The sequence below is a fragment of the Vulpes lagopus genome, chromosome 4, assembly GCF_018345385.1.
Source record: "Vulpes lagopus strain Blue_001 chromosome 4, ASM1834538v1, whole genome shotgun sequence".
Taxonomy (NCBI): domain Eukaryota; kingdom Metazoa; phylum Chordata; class Mammalia; order Carnivora; family Canidae; genus Vulpes; species Vulpes lagopus.
The window spans coordinates 98012033-98032112 of record NC_054827.1 but is presented as its reverse complement, the minus strand read 5'-3'; the positions used below and the strand labels follow the sequence as shown (position 1 = coordinate 98032112).

General features: G+C 43.2%; 1 protein-coding gene across 1 annotated transcript in view; it reads right to left on the bottom strand.

Moving 5' to 3' along the window:
* The window catches only part of TRPM1 (transient receptor potential cation channel subfamily M member 1), a 101095-nt gene that overhangs the window by 48000 nt on the left and 33015 nt on the right, over window positions 1-20080 (bottom strand). Inside the window, exons 8-18 of the mRNA XM_041751111.1 lie at window positions 19660-19873; window positions 18888-19012; window positions 17828-17999; window positions 15818-15992; window positions 15264-15387; window positions 14358-14430; window positions 13332-13432; window positions 5155-5328; window positions 3350-3484; window positions 2505-2555; window positions 154-294 (exon numbers count right to left, since the gene is read on the bottom strand). Coding sequence (XP_041607045.1) covers window positions 154-294; window positions 2505-2555; window positions 3350-3484; window positions 5155-5328; window positions 13332-13432; window positions 14358-14430; window positions 15264-15387; window positions 15818-15992; window positions 17828-17999; window positions 18888-19012; window positions 19660-19873 — 1485 coding nt within the window. The remainder of the gene's footprint in view (window positions 1-153; window positions 295-2504; window positions 2556-3349; window positions 3485-5154; window positions 5329-13331; window positions 13433-14357; window positions 14431-15263; window positions 15388-15817; window positions 15993-17827; window positions 18000-18887; window positions 19013-19659; window positions 19874-20080) is intronic.

The window sequence follows — 20080 nt, the reverse complement described above, 5'->3', positions numbered from 1 at the left end:
CACACCTGGATTGCTACTGGAGGAAGGACAGGTGTGCTTGAGGATGGGGTGATGAACTTGGCTTTGAATAGGCTGAGTTATATTGGGAAGGACAGCAAGGGACCACATGTGACTCTAGGAACAATAAAACATCACAAGTTCACTTTGTTCTACCCTCTTAGGTCCAAACAAGTTGTTATAAAGGGTCCGAAAGCTCTTCCGAGTATAATTGCAGCGATACGCCCCGCCCATGAGGTACTCCAGCACAAGCCCTATGTCGATTAGGCTGATGTGGTAATCAGGTGGCAAGTTGCCCTGGAAGAAAAGAAGCCATGTCTCAGGCCCTGCAAGAATGCATCCCAAGTGTGGTCTTCATCACACACCTTGGGCACAAGTAGCCATTCCAGGCCACAACTTGGATGTTGATGTAAGGAACAGATTAAACAATATTCAGTCTATTACCATATGACTGAGATAGATGAGGATTAAGCCATACTTCAGAGAATGGAGTTAAGCTTTCCCAGTGAGAAAAGTTAGAAAGCCATGAGACTGCAGGGTAGAGCCCTGGACTTGTCCGTGGGCTAGTTCAAAATGGCCTGCTGTGTGCACGTGTAGATGTAGAGGAGATAGGGTGCACCTGCTGTGGATCCTCCTTTGTGAGAGATGAATTCTATTGAGAAGGTGCTTTGATAGCTGCCTGTAGGGGAGAAGCCAGCTTCAGGAGCCTGGAGTCCAGATTTTGTGCTGAAGGAGGAAGTAACCACATTGATGGGAAGGAGGACTCCACAGGAGGCAGTGGGAAGACAGTGCATCCCAGGGCTGGGAATTTCTTAGGGAAAGCTCCACAAGGTGCCCTGTGACTTTCTGAAGGAGAAGTAGAGTGTTGCAACAAAATACAACAGGATATGTTGAGACAAGGTTGGCCAGTCACTCATGTACCTGGACTGTTGACTTAACCAGGAGGCAGAGATGACCAGTTGATTGTAAGGATTTTTTTTTCTTTTTTCTTTTCTATATGTTATGTCTTATTGCTTGTTTAGCTTCACATGGCTGAAATGATGGTGGGAACTTGGGGCCCATTGCACAGAGATTACACATTCCAAATGTCCTCTGTTTTATATTAGAATTGGCCACATTTTGCCAAAATACTTCACGCAGGCATTAAGGAGTTTGTTTAGCCCCTATAGATGATCCTTCACCCTGTTGGGGATTCCATATGCAGAGACAAGGAGAGGTGGCCCTGCCCTCAAGGAGCTCACTCTTTTGGAGAAGGGGGCAAAGCTACAAACAGTGAGTTTGGCCCTGAACTCCTGAGGCACAGCTTACCTGAAGTAGCCAGGAGCAGACAAAGCAGGAACTGTGGGTGACAGAGAGGAAGAACACTGCAGACATGAGCAAGGCATGGCCCACTCTGTGGGCCTCAGAGAGTATGGCATGTGTACCTGGGGTGGGGATGGGATGGGAAAGAGTAGGGGATGTTGCTGGACCTGAGTCCAATGGGGTACAAGTGTCTTGGAAGGACTTTGAACTTCATGAGATTTTGGAGGATTTTAAAGTCAGGGAGTCCTGTGACTGGGATGGTCAGGGGGCATGGGGCTGGAGATGGGAAGAGGATTCTTGAAGCCATTTAGGTGAGAAATGGTTGGGTCTGAATTTGGGTAGGTGTGGCTTTTGAATGTTTGCTCTTCCTAATCTATGGGATCTGGGGAATCAGATTCCTAATGGAGGGAAGCAAGGGCACTGGCCCTCTTGGCTCTCAGATCCACTGATTCTGTGCTGATCCAGTGCGTATTTGTAGAAGCTGAATTCCTGAATTCTTAGAAGTAGACATTTGTGTAAAGGATGACCAGGCTACCTAGGACTCTGAAAACTCCATTTTCTCATTTGAGTCTTTTTCTCTTGCTCAGAATATGAATAGACGTTCCACACTTTGCAAGCCAGAGACTGCATCCTAGAGGAATGAGTCACTTCTACATTAATCCAACCTAATCCTTCAGCCTGTGGTGACACGACAGAACAGTGAGTGAACGAGATCCTACAGGAACACGGATGGTAAGTAGTTAGTAGCAGTAGAAGGCACGGGGTGGTGGGGAACATCTATCACTAATGAGGGAGCAGAGAGGACAACTGCTTTAGTTCACAGAACACACACAGTGACATGAGGCATGTTCCTTCTGGGAACTGGCTCAAGTGAAGGAGTGAGCAGTGGATCTTAAAGTAGATGCAGAACATGAGGCTCTACTGACATGGAGGCTCAGGTCAGCGGTAGGATGACACCTCCCTGGCTGTTGCCCCAGGCATTGGTAATGGTGCCATAATCAGTCATTCAGCATGAGCCTACCATGTGTGGGGATGAATGTGAAACTTAGCCAAAAAGCTTTAGTTTGAAGTAAACCCTTTTATGGAGAGAGGAATTCATTATTTCTGATGCCTCCAATAATATATTTTAGAAATTTAAAAATTGCTTTATAAAATGTTATATTGAAAGACACCAGTGGGTAAGAAATATAAAATGGCAGACTGACCTTTTTTACATCTCTCACCAGCAAATGAAGTGTGTTTGGTGGACCCAGCCTCTGAAAGAGAAGCATTCAGCCATATTAAATATGTTTTTCTCTTGAACTCTTGGAACTAAATCCTACCCTACTCTATAGAATTAATGACCTGTGAGAGCTGGAATGTAATCCACTATCAGACTGTTTCTTTCGCAAGATAGGACTGGTTGTGGTTAAGGAGTACATGTTCAAAAATGCACTAAGTGCTTCCCATTGAATTATTTTAAAGAGCACCTTATGGTATGCAATATTGTGTGAAAAATTCAGCAAGGACCAAACAACTGCTGATGGCTATTTTCATTATGTGAAATTTTATAATGGGAACAGGGAATGTACATTCTCAAAATCCACGTTATAATAATACACGCCAAGAGGATTTTGCACGTATATTTGCATTCTCAGATATTGGAGTTCTTTGGTGTGAAAGCTTAGTTCATTTTTCTCTGAAGCTGCTTTAAGTGCTGCTTTTTAAGTGGATGTCCCAAGAAACTGCTCACCCTGGTAACTTTTCACTCCGTTAATGACTTAGGAAGCTAGATTCTCTCTTTGTATAAACTAGTGTTCATATACCACACCCGAGTTCTTTCTGCACCTGTCTGGTGAGGCATGGCAGTAGTTTGGTAAGAACGTGAACATAAGCAGTGGCCAGCATGGGTGAGAACAGCCACCTGCCATTAAATGATAGGCCTCCCAACTGAAACCAGTGTTCCAGGGATTCTGCACTCGTCTTTGGGCATTTATAAAAATATGCACTGGTGATAAATATAATCAGATGGCTAGCTTCCCTCTGGTCTCCCTCCTTCTAGAACACTTACTGTGTTGTAAAGCTCTTCCAGTCTTGGAATGGTGAGAAAGTGTTGCATATTCACTCCATTTTCAATCAGGAGCTTCACAAAGTCCACTCGATCTAAGACTAAAGCATCCAGCATGGCTTGTTCCAGAGCATTTACCTGAACAAACCAACAAGAGAGAGCCCATGAGGAGCACCTGGGTGGCTCAGTCAGTAGAGCATCTGCCTTCAGCACAGGTCATGATCCCAGGGTCCTCGGATTGAGTCCCACATCAGGCTCCCTGCTCAGCGAGGAGCCTGCTTCTCCCTCTCTTCCCTGCTTATGCTCTCTCTCATTATCTCTGTCTCTGTCTCTCTCTCAAATAAAGAGGGAGCCCATGAGTGGCCTCCCAGAGAGACTCCAGGCAAGAGGCAGACTGGAAGCATCTGGAAAAGTACAGTCTGACCCCCTAGGCCCTAGAGCATGCTAAATCTGCTTCTCTTTGCCTTTGAGTTTGTCTGGAGTAAATACTCCCCATCTCCCCTCTTTTTTCTCAGCTTGGTCCCTGCCTTTCCTATCAGAGTATCAAAGCTTGACAAATTTTTAAAATTTTAAAACAAATTGAAGAGGATTCAAAATTACAACCAAACTGGTGTTGGTCTCTCCAGTTTCGATTTAGTTTTGTTTTTTTTTAAAGATTTTATTTATTTATTCATGAGAGACACACAGAGAGGTAGAGACACAGGCAGAGGGAGAAGCAGGCTCCATGCAGGGAGCCTGATGTGGGACTCGATCCTGGGACTCCAGGATCACGCCCTGGGCCAAAGGCAGATGCTCAACCGCTAAGCCACCCAGGCATCCCTCAGTTTAATTTTAATTAAAAATTGAGTTTATTCACTTTTCTTTTGGAATAAAGATGGCGGGCAGCCCGGGTGGCTCAGCAGTTTAGTGCCTTCAGCCCAGGGTGTGATCCTGGAGACCCGGGATCAAGTTTCACGTCAGGCTTCCTGTGTGGAGCCTGCTTCTCCCACTGCTTATGTCTCTGCCTCTCAATCTCTGTGTCTATCATGAATAAATAAATAAAATATTTAAAAACATCATGAAATAAAGATGGCAAAGAAAAACCACGTAAACGGTAGCATTCTTTGCAAAATGCAACTATAATCAGTACTAGAACCTCTAAGCCCTGGACTCCATACACAATGTATTTTGAGGCAGTGGATTATAATATTTTATACGCTATTATCTATTGTTTCTGCTTCTGCCCTTTAAAAATGATGGAAACTGAAGTATTCAGTATATAATGAGAAGTCTTCTGGAGAGAGCAGCTGGGGAGAGTTTAGTGGCTGTGACGATGTCAGAGTCACATTCACATGTCAGGGCAGAGGCCTCACGCCTTCCTTGTCTATGTGGTCAGAGCAGCAAGGCCAGGAACACTGCAGCATGTGGCTCAGCCTCCTGGTGCAGACAAGTGCTGTTACCTGCACATCCCAATCATGGGCTCCTTCTACTGTTCCCTGAACTATGTTTATTTCCTAATAATTGGTTGTTTTCCCATATTTTCAGGTATTAAGCATCTACGTATCTGCCAGGCAGAGAGAGCCATGTTGGGCACCTCTCTGAGCTTCATTCTCCCACAAGGCAGGAATGCCTGCTGTTTGTGAAACCTGCTGCTGCCTTTTGAAATATTGACACCATCCCATCACTGCTCCACTGCCTTCTGGGACTCAGAGCCTGGGTGGAGCTGAAGCAGAGGCAACAGGGACTACTGTCCCTTTCCCTGGAGAATGACAGTCACCAACTTGTGATCTTTGTGACCCAGGAAAGGGGAGTGAAGACTCTGCACATACCCAGTTCAGCAGCTCGATCTTCCGGGGGTCTGTTTCTTCCTCCACCTCCTCTTTCACTTTCCCTTTCTTCTTGCCTTTTCCTTTTCCCCTTCCCCCCTTGGTAGTTGCTGTTGGGGGCTTCTTTTCCTTCTCTGTGACTTTGCTATCCGTCGGGGGTGCCAGGCTTCCCAGGGGCTGCAGTCCACAGCAAACAGAGTTAGGAAAATATGTTAGGGTTGCCCCTGGTCCCAAGACAAGCACATGGACTCTAGCCCCCCTTTCACCTCCAAGTACACACATATATGTACACACATATAAGCACAAGGCAGCCATGCACAAACATGCACATATGTGTACACACATGCATGCATGCACACGCACATACACACACACTCAATCATTGTTGGCCTGCCACTAGCAGGAGGAGGCCCTGATACCATGAACCACTGTTACTAATGGGCTTGATGAAGCACATTTATATACTTAAAGGAGTTGACATTTTGATTCATGTGTGTTTTTGCCCAAAGGAAGGGATGCTGAGAGGTAGGTTCAAAGGCACCAAAGACAGTTGCTAATGTAGAAAGGAGAAAATGATCGTGAAGGGATCAGAGACAATGGATATATCTGGTATACCCAAGGATGCCTGTTTGGATAGAACTGTGACTGAGCTTATTGGTGGGTAAAGAAGGCCTCCTGGGTGTTCCTGAGGTGAATGCAATGTGGTGACAGATTGGACGCGTCAAGACAAGAATGTGCTCCACTCAGATAATGGGAGAGAGCACAGAAATGGGACCTGGCCCCTGGGCCTGTCTTCTGGTCACATGGAGAACATGGAGCAGGGGCTGGATATGGCCCTGGTACAGATAGCGACAACAACAAGGAAACAAAGTTGACTCCTCCAGCTTCTGTGCTATCTTGCCAGACTTGTCCTATTCTCTGGCCAAGCTCTTCTGGTGAACTGCATCCTTTCCCTTCCCACACTCTGCTCCACATACTCCATGCTGCTTCTTCCCATCTGACCATTGCTGTGGCTGTGGCCATGGATGACTGTTATGGTGCTACCTCATGGATGTCTCTCAGTCCTCCTTGTGCTGGGCACTTAGCACATCTGTTTCTGCTGCCTGCTTCATCCTTGAGCCTCTTCTCCCTGCTTCTCAGGTATTGCATGCTCTGCTTTTCCTATCTGGCCTCTACTTCTCAGCACAGGTTATAAGTGTTAAGGCTCTTTAGGGCTCTGTCCTTAATCCCCTTCCTTTCTTCTGTACTCTCCCTCAGCTACCTTATTGAGGCCCACACTGCCAGTCTCCATGTATTTGCACATGACCTGTCTTTCTAGTGTCTCAGTCCATGTTTCTCCCTAGAGTTCCTGCTGCCAAGTTAGTACCTCCACTTGGATGTCTCAAAGGCTCTTTCAGCTCATAATGTCCAAAACCTCACTCAGAACCATTCCCTCCAAACTATTCCTCTTCCAGTGTCCTTTAATTCAGTGAAGTGGCGAACCAGAGAATTGAGAGTGATTGCTGTTATCTCACTCCCCACACTGCCTTCCTCCATGATTAATCCGCCTCAAAGTGCAGTCATGTTTCCTGCCAAATATGGCCTTATTCTGTCCCATTCTTGACTTCTCCTCTGCTTCTGCTCTAGCCCAAGGTGATGTCTTTCTCCTGAATTACTTCAATAGCCTATTAACAGGACTCCTCCCACCTGGCATTGTACCTACCCAATATATTTTCTATGTTAAATTCAGAATGATCCTAAAAATGTACATGCGACCATGTAACTCTCCTGCTTGACATCCTTAAGTGGGGCAGGGCAGAGATTATATTGAGGGCACCATGCATGTTTATATGATTCCTGGTCAACACAGACATATGGATGAGTGTCCTGGCTGACTCCTCATGCAGACAAGACTATTAAAATCCTCAATGAGAAAGTAACCCAGCATTCAACAAATGGTGCTGGGAAAACTGGACATTCACATGCAAAAGAATGAAGCTGGATCCTTATCTACTAACATTGTATATAAAAATTAACCCAAAATGGATCAAAAACCTAAATGTAAAAGCTAAAACTCCAAAACTCTTGGAAGAAAACCTAAGACAAGGCTTCATGAGATTCATGAAGTCAAGCTTCATAACTTCTTGGATATGGTGCCAAAAAACAGAGGCAGTGAAAGAAAAAATAGGCAAATGGGACTCTATCAAGATTAACAATTTGTGCATCCAAAGACAGTATCAACAGAGTAAAGGCAACACACCTAATGAAGAGAATATTTGCAAATCACATATCTGATAAGAGATTAACATCTAGAATTTATAGAGAACTCCTACACTCAACAACAAAACCCAGAATGATTCAAAAACAAAATAATTTGAACAGGCATTTCTCAAAAGAAGATCTACAAATGCCCAAGTACATGAAAAGATGCTCAACATCATTAGTCATCAAAGAAATGCAAATCTGGGCAGCTCCGGTGCCCAGTGGTTTGGCACCCCCTTCTGCCGGGGTGTGATCCTGGAGACCCAGGATTGAGTCCCACATCAGGTTCCCTGCATGGACCCTGCTTCTCTCCCTCTCCCTCTCCCTCCCTCTCCCTCTCCCTCTCCCTCTCCCTCTCCCTCTCCCTCTCCCTCTGCCTGTGTCTCTGTCTCTCTCTCTCTCTCTCTTTTTCTCTCTCTCTGTCTCTCTGTCATGAATAAATAAATAAAAGCTTTAAAAACATTAAAAAAAAAGAAATGCAAATCAAAATCAAGATGAGACAACCCCCTATCAAAAACAAGTGTTGGCAAGAATGTGGCAAAATTGGAACTCTCGTGCACCGTTGGAGGAAATGTAAAATGGTGCAGCTGCCATGGAAAAGCTTGGCAGCTCCTTAAAAAATTAAAAATAGAATTATCATATGATCCAGCAATTCTGTTTCTGGGTACATATCCAAAAGCATTGAAAACAGGGTCTCAAAGAGGTATTTGTGCACCCATGTTCATAGCAGTGTTATTAAAAATAGCCAAAATGTGGAAACAACCCAAGTGTCCATTGATGGATGAATGGGTAAGAAAATGTGGTCTATACATACAGTGATTAAGCCTTAAAAGAGAGGGAAATCCTAACACATGCCACAATAAAAATGAACCTTGAGTATCTTAAGCTAAGTGAAATGAGCCAGTCACAAAAGGATAAATACTGTATTATTTCACTTGTAAGAGATATTTAAAGTGGTCAAACTCATAGTAACAGAAAGTAGAACGGGGTGCCAGGGGCTGGGGGGGGGGTGGAAAGTAGGAAATGGGGAGTTATTGTTTCACAGACACAGAATTTTAGTTTTACAAGATGAAGAGTCCTGCAGATGGATAGTGATGGTTGTACTACAATGTGAATGCACTTAGTGCCCCTGAACTGTGCTCCTCAAAATGTTTAAAGTGGTAAATTTTCTTTAAATGTGTTTTATCACAATAAACAGATTGGGGGAAAAAAGCAGAAACAGGATGATACAGCAGTTGAGGAAACAAAGGATGAAAGACCAGAAGGAATAGCAAAAATTGCCAGTCATCTTATTGTGAAGAGCTTCAAGCAGCCTTGTGGGGAGTTCAAATGGGGAGAAACTGAGGTCAATAAGCAGCATCCACTTGATGACTATTTAGTGAGCCCTCTTGAAGTAGATCCTCCAGCCCCAGTCAAGCCCTCAAATGACTGCAGCCCAAGCCTACAGCTTAATTATAATCTCATGAGAGCACCTGAGCCAGAACTACCCAGCTGAGCCACTCCCAAATTCCTGACCCACAGACACTGTGTGAGATAATATTTATTGTTGCTCACAAAAAGACAAGTCCTTAAGCTGTTCCCCCAAACTCTTGGTCCCAGCCTTTTGTCCTATACTAGGTCTGTAATGCTCTGTAATGCACGGTCCTGGTTGGCTTGCAGCCTCCTCCCAAGTCAACCCCTTCTCACTCTGCATTCTGACCTTTATTCCTTCTTAAATAATTATTTGGAAATGTCCCATTCTTTCTCACCCCAGGCCCTTTACATGCTCTTCTCTCTGTATGGAAGATGCTCACCCCTCAGTCTTCACCAGCCAGCATCTATTCCCCTGTTAGGTCTCAGTGTTAGTTCCACTTTTCCAGTAAGGTCTTCCCTGGTGTCTCAATAAAAAGTAGCCCTCCCATCCCCCACATTCTGTCTCATGGAAATGTGCATTTTTAATTCTTATTACTACAATTTATAATCTGGTATTTATTCTTCTGATTATCTGTTTCTTGTCTGCCTCCCTTTTCTTACCCACCCTCCCACACCACGTTCACACCAAAACCACGCAGAGAGTTCTATAATGGCTATGGTAGGTCTGTTTTATTCACCTCTGTGTCTTCAGAATCTAGCATAGTGGCCTGGCACATAGGAGATGATTGGTGAACATTTGTTGAGTGAATGAATGAGTAAAAACATGGATTTTTTTTTTTTAAAGTTTGGTTTGGTTCAAGAAAGCCAAAGAAGAGATCAGTTCTACCATTTGCTCCTGCTGAGTGAATGAGAGGAGCAGAATTCCTCCTCTATTTTAACTTCTGTCTTTACCATTGGAGAGAATTAAAGATGGAGTGGATGTGGTCAGGCATCATAAGAGAACTCCTAGATGCTCAAACAAGCTCATCCATTTTTCCTTCAAGGGCCACACCCTGGGATTCTAAGAGCATGGTTGGTAATCTTAGAGGGGTAGCCTCTAACCTGGGCCAATACACCCTTTATTTTGAGGAGGGACTTCAGGGGCTACCTGGGGGGAGGTGCCCAATAGAGTGGGCTTGGCTCTTATCTACTATTTATGTTGTTACTCTACCCAACTAACTAAGATCTTCTAACTAAAATACCTTGAAAACAACCATTCTGGAGGAATCACAAATAATAAGAGAGGTATAATAGGGTGGAAAGAGAGAGTAGGGCACTTTAGCATTTGAGCAGGCTGAGAGGAAAGTGAGATGGTAGGTATATTGGGTAACATATTTGGAATTTTAAATATGTTGAGAGGCTGACATGATGGACTAAATTTGGCAAGGTAAGATGTAACAAGAAATGATGTCTCCCACCCAGGTCCACCTGGGCCCAAGAATAGCTAACCTCAGAACAGCAAGATGTGGTTTATTATGTGTGAGCATGATAAAACTCTTGAGAATTTCTGCAGGTGGAAACTTGTACAAGTGAAAGATTATATATTGCTGTATGACCAGAAGTGTAGCTCCAGCACAAGGCAGGTGGCAGTCCTACTCTGAGCTGCACAAGGTGTTGATTCGTGGACACTACTACTAAGGAAGTGGGATGGCATGGACCATGTCTGAAGAGAGGAGATTCCTCTTTGCAACCTCACATACAGGTTAAACAATCGCTTGCTGGGGATATTGTTCATAATATTCCTTTATTATCTTTTTAATGTCCATGTGGTCTGTAGTGATATTCCCTCTTTCATTTCTGATATTAGTATTCTTAGTTAGCTTGGCTAGTAGCTTATTAACTTTATTGATGTTTTCGGATAACTAGATTTTGGTTGATTTTTCTATTGATTTCCTGTGTTCAGTGTTATTGGTTTATGCTTTAATTTTTATTCTAACATATGCATTTACTGCTAGAAATTTCCCTCTAAGCACTGCTTTTGTTGCATCCCACAAATTTTGTTAAGTTGTATTTTCCTTTTCATATATGAAATGAAAATTTCATTTCAAAAAATATTTACAAATTTCTCTTGAGACTTTTTCTCTGATCTACATGCTATGTAGAAGTATGATAAGTAAACTTGGGAAAATATGTTTAACCTCTTGGGAGCATCAATTTTTTTTCTACACTATAAAATAAGGACAATCAGATCTATTTCAGAGTTGTGAAGGCTAATCCAGTAATACTCATTTATGTGAACATATGGGGTAAAGCTCAGTGTATGATCTAAACACCAGGCATTATTATCAATTTCTAATTTGAATATAAGATTTTAGTTCATGCGTTTCATTAAGGGCAAGCCCTTGCCTACAGAGGGAAGCCAAATAAATGGTTCTCATTCTGAAAAATAAGCAGACATTTCTTTCTGTTTCAGAAATCTCAGTGAAGCTGCCTAAGGTTTGTAGATTTTTGTCTTTAAAATGGGCAGCAGTGTAGAGGTTCTCAAACCTAGTTCTTGGATGCTTATACTGAGTTTGGCCTATTTCCTTAAAAAATTGTTAGTCCAAGTTTTTGTGACTTAGTATAAATAAATTACTTGTTATATGTACGTATCAAACACTACTCCCCCCCCTCTGTTGTTATTATGTTCTTAACAAAACCCTTTAACAAAGGGTTTTGTTGGGACAGCTTTTGTTTTTGTACTTAACAAAAAATATAGATAGAAGAATACTGACTAGTAAAATATAACAAATCAGACCTAGGATTGCTTTGTCATGTAAAGTCATTGTCATTGCTTGTCATTGTCAAGTCCTCCCTACTGTGAGTTATATATTATGTCAAGAATTCTAGAAAGACTATATATTTACAGCCACATAATTAATTGAATGGTTCAACCATTAAAGGAAGATTTTTGGAGACCATATACTGCATTGTGGGGAGACAGAACATTTTTGGTTCTAGATTGCAGTCTTGAACACATCTCCTGCTTACCCTCTCCCCCCACAGAAATGATAGCAAAAGACTATGATAGAGAAAAATCTATTTCAAGAAGAGGCAGACGAGAGCTATTAACACATGTCTGAAAATGCTGACACGCAGTTAAAACCATGGAGAGGAAGCTGAACCCAGAAGGAGTAATGTGGAGGTAACAGTAGAGGTGAAACCAGATTTTTTAAAGAATGAGACTTAATGTTGGATGGAAAGCATGGTGATTAGTGGAAGGACGGTCTACAGAGCAGGGGACCACTCATTCCTTCTTGTGTGCCATGCCACTACCCCAGTAGGCAGGTGTAGAATAACTGCATTCCTAGTCTTCACCCCTAGGCAGAAACTGGAGGAAGAGCTGCTAAAGAATTGGAAGGATCTGCCTAGAGAGGTCTAGAACCTCACTAGTCTATTCTAATCTGTACATGGCAAAGCAAAACTGTTTAGTGACTAAGTAGGCTTCCTACACTAATTAATAAGTCTCATCCCTCACTCAGAAATGGGGGTGGACAAGCCAGAATCTGCAACAGAAAAAGACAAAATGAACTTAATGGGAGCAGCTGACCAGAGAGTGAAATAGAATTTAGGGAACAGAAGAGGATTTTATAAAAATCCAATTAGTAAAAAAAAAAAAAAAAAAAAAAATCCAATTAGTATCTTTAGGTATTGCATTCATGAGATGAAAACAGGCTGGCATGAAAATGGAACCATCAAGAAGAAACCCTAGAGATGCCTGGGTGACTCATCAGATGAGTGCCTGCCTTTGGCCCAGGGCATGATCCTGGAGTTCCAGGATGGAGTCCCACATCGGGCTCCCTGTGTGGAGCCTGCTTCTCTCACTGCTTCTCTCTCTGCCTATGTCTCTGCCTCTCTCTCTCTTTCTCTCTGTGTCTCTCATGAATAAATAAAAATTTTTTAAAAAAGAAGAAAGCCTAGAGTTGTTTATGACACATACTCACACCTGCACTGCCCGACAACCATATCACACACATGAACATCCTTTTACACATTACACATTACACATAGCACACACACAGAGATACCACAGATATATACCACACACACACATTGAACCGTACGCGTATGTCACACACCACACCACACAACATAACATATACCCACACACATGCTACACGCAGACACATACACCCCATGTCCCAAAGACCATACACACACACACACACACACACACACACACACAGAATTCTCTAGGCCTCCAGGGTACCATGGAACTGAATTAAAAAAAAATGCTATCAATGCAATCATTGTATTTAATTTTAATGGGCATTTTCTTTCTTCTTTTTCTTGAAAAGGGTAAATCCCACTTTCCACCAGCAAAGATAAAATATTTGCTGGTTATTTCTTCAAGAACACTGGTTTGAATCTGTAATTACTGCTAGTAGCTCTTCTTGCTGGTTCTTTGAAGTTAAATGGTGACATCTCCTAATAATCCTAATGAATTGCGTATTGGATCATCAGAAACCCCAGGTAATTTCCTAAGATCTGTGTTATGAGGGAGAACATACTAATATATCATCTGTACAAAGTCATGGTAAAATGTATGAAATGCAAAACAGTTTCACCGGCCAGTGGGGTCCAAAGACAAAGATCTGGCTTCGTGCTATGTCGACCCGGTTCCAAGCCAGTGCCAAGCTCAGCTGGTCTGGAGCCGATGCATTTGTTCCTGGAAAGGAAGAAACGAAGCTTTTCTCACTCCATGCCTAGACTGCCCTGGTTTGACAGGTGCTAGGTGGTGAGTACGGGCTTCCCTAAGTTGACTCACACCAGCCTGGAACTAAGCACTCCTGCTTTTTCTTTTACCCCTGGGTGACTGCTCAGGCCCCAAAGCTAAGAACTTCATATTCTCAAAGTTGCCTGAGAGTAGGTTGGAGGCAACCACTTTCCATACCTATGTGACTTAGTCTTTCTGCAAAGGACAGAAGAGGAACCTGGTGACTCCAGGACCCTCATCTGCAAGAAGGTAGGAGCCCTGGGACTGCCCTGACATCTGCCAGGCTAGGACAAGGGATGCTGCCCCTTCAAGCCAAAGGTGTAAAGGCCAAGAGCAACAGCCCCCAGCTTCAGGGAGACCAGCACAGGACTGCCAGGCAGCTGGCCCGTTGGTGACATTCTCCTTTCTCATCCCCCCTGCCTCCTAGTCATCCCAGAGTAGCCAAGAGGCAGGGAGGAAATGTGTGTTCTGGAGTGACCCCATGAGTGCCCAGGTTGCAACCTGTCATTAGGAGCAGGATGGAGAAATTGAGCAGATCATTGTGGGATGCAGTGATAACAATGAAAAATGGTTCATGGCCACCCGCTATGAGGAAAACATTAATTGACCAGTTAGAAATAGAAACTGGTCTGACTTGAGCCCATCACGGTCGTTGGCACACACAGAAAACACCCCTTCCCAGGAAACCCATTGTGAGCTTTGTCACACTGCTATAGCTTCATACTGAGATAACTCTAGGCAGCCTGGCTGGCTTGGGATTCTATCACCAATAGACACAATTCCTGGCAGGAGAAGAGTGAGTTTTCTTGGCCATGAGCAAAGCCCCAGGCTAGGCCAGCACCAAGAGGCCAAGAGTCGCTGTTTCCTAAGAGCTCACCTTTCAACAGGGCAGTTAAAATAGACATCTCGATGTCCTGCTGACCTTCGGCACCCATTCTAAACACAGTGACCTGAAAACAGGTTAATTATGAAAAGACAAGGTAAAGCCAAGTTGAAATTGAAAGGGAGAATTGGGGTGTCTTTTTAAAAAAGGACCATGTAAAGGTCCTTTAAGGACCCTTAAAAGGTCCTTAATAAGGACAAGTTTAAAAAACTGACATTTAATGCAATGATTCTGAGTGCAACAATTTTAAACCAGGTGCTTTTCATTTCCACAAGTGACAGCATTGCTCATCCAGGCTCTGAGTCCTTGCCAGGATCTCTATCTTATTATTTTACCTAATCTGCTCTAACACCCCCAAGAAGGAAGAACCCATTCAGAATCTGCGTAGTCTGATATCTAAATCTCTGTGGGAGATAACACAATCATTACTACTCAGAAATTTGCTCCATTTGAGTGAAATTTGTAGCTTAGAATTTTGAAGGGGCTGCCTTATGTGTGTATTCCTCTACCAGCATACTTAGGGAGGGCAAGGAGTGAGAATAATTACTGATTTGGAAAGTGAAAGAATAAAATTTTGTAAGCATACCTAAAAGGGTGTTTCTGTCATTCCTCAAGCCTTTACATATGATTAATGTCATAAACCTCAGAACTGGTGTGATGTGGCATGGTGTCACTTGATGTTGGCTAAGATCTGAAAGTACCTGGGTCCCTCTTCTGTGCTTGTGTATTCTGCTTCCATCATGTGGGCATGATGGCCAGTTTGGTAGGCATTTGTCAACTGCCCCTTGGAAAAGCCTGGACTAAATATGAACAAGTCGATCATGCACACATGGGCAGAATTAGCAAGGAAACATAATTCTCTCTATGGAGCTGGTTTGGAAATAAACGCAAGACACTTACAAGTTCTTTCTTTTTCATGCACTCCATTATAATTGCAAACAGCTGATGTGATTGTGTCTTGTTGTAATTAAATGTTTTCTGAATGGTAACTAGAAGCTGATCCTTGAGGGATTCATTTATTACTCTGTTCAAAGGAAACGCAAAAGAGAAGAAAACACACGAGTTAAATCTGTACATGAATAAATCAGACAACTCTATGTCCGTCTGGTGTCTTTGACTTGAATCTTTGCCATTGGAGGGGATCCCAGGCTAGGAGACAAAAAGGGACCACAGTCAAAAACTGCATTCACATGTGTCCTAAATTCCAGGCTTGTTGGAAACCTTATAAGGGAAAATGAAGTTGGAAGAGAGTGTATTCCCCCAGAGAAAGAATTCTGTAAGAAACATCATGCTCTTGACAGCTCCCTCACATGCTGACCTCAGAAAATGGAAGAGATCTAGTAAATCATTATTTAGCATTTTTGGAATGGCTAAATGCACCACTTAAATTTTCTTCTTGGCCTAACAAGAAGGCAGTTCAAAACCCACCCTCTGTAACATGTCAGAAATCCTACCCTCCTTCTTCACAATACTTGTGTGCAAAAGACAGAATGTCTGAGGCTCGTCCGCTGCCATCACAAACCACCACGGGGACCGGAGGGTCTTCTCGGAGATATTCCAAGACGATAGAAACCACATTAGGGCCTCCTTCCACCACCAGGCCCACGACGGGCACACCCTGCCCCAGTCCTGCAACATAAAACACATTCATCGTAGAGACCAATGTCACAGCACAAATTACCTGGGAGGGCAAAGCTGGGCCACCATTATTAACCTTTCAGTGAATGCTTGTTTCCAGAGTCCTCTCTCTGTCTCCATCAGATAATAGGACTCTTCGGGAACTCGGGAGGAACAGGCTAATTTCTGGAGGCAGAATCAACAGGGTGAACTCTGAGAAGCAGGGGGCAGGAGGAAGACCTCAAGAACCCAAGATTCTGGAGAGGGAAGACAGTGGGAGTGGAGGAGCCACAGAGACATATTTGTCTACTTGGCACTCAGATTGGACAGGACAGGTTTTATTCTGGGCGTGTTTCACCCTGTGTCCCTTGGTGGTGATGGGTGTTAATGAGCGTCAAAGGATGACAAGTAGGAGAAACATCCTTTGTCTTCAGTCCTGATGGCCTTCAGATAAAATCTGCTAGCATACATTAGGAGGAAATCTAAAAATTTCAAGTGGCCAGATTCAGAGTTTCTGGTTTGCTTCCATAATGCATTTCTATATGTAGGAACTCCTAAAAATTTTGAACGATTTTGTCTTCTACCACAATAATATCAGTTATGTTCATTTCAGAGAATATAATGAGGGTTTGGTTGTGCCAAGCGCTGGCCAACAGACACTGCAAAATGGGTCAAGAGGACATGGGCCCTGCCTTTCAGATTCCCAACCCAAGCAACTCTTGGCATTCTAGATCTTCAGGAATATGGTGGCCAGATCACTTTATTTTCTAGAAACAGGTTAAAATTGGTTCTTCTTGGTTTAGGCTGGACTCCCCAAAGCTCCAAGCTGTGAGAGGTGACAACTGAGCACCCCTTTGCTGTCCCTGCCCCTCTCAGAACCCTAGGCAAAGGATGACAAAGGGAAGCCCACAAGTCACATGGCCAGATGAAGTTGGGCAGTGTGAAAACTTAAAGTCCAAGACAAAAATGTGAGAACAAAAAAGCCTGTCATCAAGCAGTTTATCAATCAAGATTTGACTCTTGGAAATCCACAGTCACCCTTAGAAGGTAAGCATTCTAACCATTTGTGCCATCTTCTAGGCCCTTGATTAACCTTGACCATGACCATTTCCAGGGCTTAGACTGGCTTTCACAAAAATCTCATCAGTGATGGTAAAAGCAAAATACTCTTTAAAATCTTTTCATAATATTTTGGCAATAAAAACTGCTGGAGTATGAACATGTTCCAAGAGATGACACCAGTTATTTTCATTCTAACTGGTTATTATTTCATCTGGTTGTGGTTTGTTCCTTTCTCTTGAGCTTGACCTCACCATCCTCCCCGGGATGGCAGCTCCACTGTAAAGCTGTGCTACATGAACCAGGACAGGTGGGGTCTTGGGGAGCAACCTTCTCCAACAGTTTCCCAACCCAGCCTGCCTTAGTTTGGATGAGAGACCCAGAGCTACAGAGCTATTTAATGTAATGATCATGCTAACACTTACTTGATGAGAAAGAATCCTACTACATCTTTGAGTGAGAAGCTTTCTTCCTGTTCAGATATTACAAAAATAACTACAGTAATTACCCTGTAATTATGCAGTGGGCAATGCCATCACCATGACAAGTGCTGCAGGGCTGTTTCTTGCACCATCCCTCCTGCGAGCCTGGGGCAGAGCATCACCACATAGCTCAGTGGGTGTGATTTGGTAGGTGGCCAAGGTGAGGGGGCTAGACAAGTCTGTTGATCTGTTGTTCTGTTGATCTGACAAGAATCAAGGTGCAAGCTCTCAGCACCCTTGGGAAGTGAGCCCAGGTTTCATGGCAGCAGTGGCAGCCCAGCACCCATGGCCTTCGCCGGAACTTACTTGTGTTAATCTTCTGCAGAGAGATGTGCTTTTCTAGCTGCCTCCGCAGCTTCACCTCGGCACCGTATTTGCCCAGGGTACCATTGTCAGCCAGGATGAAATGGGTGTGCGAGTTGTTGAGCAATGAGAGCTTGCTTAGGGGGTTGGACATGGTCTGGTACACTCTTGTTACCTGACAAAATGCACAACACAGATTAGAGCTGCAGAACTAGGATGTGAAGACTAACAGGGAAAACAAGAAGAATATCTACATATGCCGTGGCTACTTCATCTAATTGTGCACTTGAATCTTCTCTCACTTCCCTGTCCTCATTATTGAAGAATTTCTTTTCACAACTTTCCATATTAAATTAGGAAAAAAAAGAAATTATTTTAGATAATGACAACCCAGCATTTTAGATAGTAAAAATCCAGAAATTGCATTCCTGGGCATTTACTGCAGAGAAATGAAAACTGACAGTAACACAAAATCTTACACATGGATGTCTATGGTAGCTTCATTTGTGATAACCAAACTGTAAACAACTCAGAGGCACTTAAATAGATATGTGGCTAAATGAACTGTGGTACACCCATACCATGGATACCACTCAGCAAAAAAAAAAAAAAAAGAGAGAGAGAGAATGAGAATGAACCATTGATATACACATCAACCTGGACTGATCTCTAGGAATGTGGATTTAAAAACATCCTCAAGGCTACATAGTGCATGATCCCATTTATAGAATTCTTGGAATAATGACATTATAGAGATAAGGGGCAGATTAGTGGCTGTCAGGGGCTAAGGAGGTTGTAGAGTTGGGAAGGAGCTAGGCAAGGCTATTAAGGGGCAACATGGGTGATCCTCGTGGTGATGGAAATGTTCTGCATCTTGACTGTATCAATGTCAATATCCCAATTGTGATACTGTATCATAGTTTTGCAAGATGTTATCATTAGGAAGGGTGGGAAGGGCATATGGGACCTCTATTATTATAACTACAGGGGAATCCACAATTATCTCAAAATAAAGACTTTGATTTTTTTTTTAATTACCAATATCTAGGGAGAAAATACTTACATCCTTTCCAACCAGATCTTCCTTATTTTCCACGATGCCCCAAGGAGCAATTCCTATAGCACAAACCCGGCCTCTGGACTTAGAAGAGTGATCTTTTAAGGCATCCCCTACATGGCTGATAACACCTGTAAGCAGCCATAAATCATATTTTTAGGACCGTTATCTCCCATCATACCATTATTTATGAATGTTAGGGACTTCTTCTCTGAGCCACTCCATTTCCTATGGAATAGGGTTGAAGCATGACCTACATCATTAAAATCAAAGTACATCAAAAGCTGAGTTCATAATACCTAGTCATTCTGCATTAGCTCTTAGAAAAGGGAAAACAAAAACCAAAAACCAAAGCACAGTACAGAGACTTCCTTTACAAATTTCTTGAGACCTAAAGATGGAAGTAAGTGGGGTGCAGTCCTTGGCTACTGTTAGCTAAAGTTGAGAGTCAGACTGCCTGGCATGTCCCTAGGTTCTCTTTGCCTCAGTTTCCTCTCCCATAGGTCAGTGGGAAGGACTGTCAATGGCCTCAGCGAAAATGAGGCTTGAACAGGTCTCAGTTCAAGGAATGGCACATCATGGGTATCAGAAAGGTTGACCATTATCACTATCATATCAAAATAACAAAAAGCCACTGGATAAATATTTCACTTCTGTCATAAATATTGTCAGGTTGCAATACATTTTTTTTCAAATCTTAATTATTCAAAAGCTCTTTGGGAATCATAGTGAGTTCTGGGTTTGTGTGTTTACTGAAATGGAACGAGGCTGCTCTTACCAGTACTGACGCCCCCAGTGAAGATCCAGGCCCCAGTGGTCATGGCAGCCTTGATCAGACCTTTCCCAAAGACCTGTTTCAGCTTGGGCTGCATCTCAAAGTTCTGGAGGCCTCCATGCACAGATATTAAGAGCTTGGGGAGTTCCAGCTGCCAATCTTTCACCATAAGATGAAGCAGTGAATCTGGCTTGGTGTCATAGGATACTCGGATATACTGCAAAAGAGTGTGTGATGCTCAGTACGGTTCTTGGCTTTCCTTTCGTATCACAGGGGAACAGGGCTACTGCTCTTGTCCAAGCAAAAGCTATTTTGCATTTCTGTTCCTCTGTGTGAGTCTGTGGCCAAGTGAGGGAAGAGAACTTTGGAATGGTTGCCAGATTTAGCAAATAAAAATATAGGACACTCAGTTAAATTTGAATTT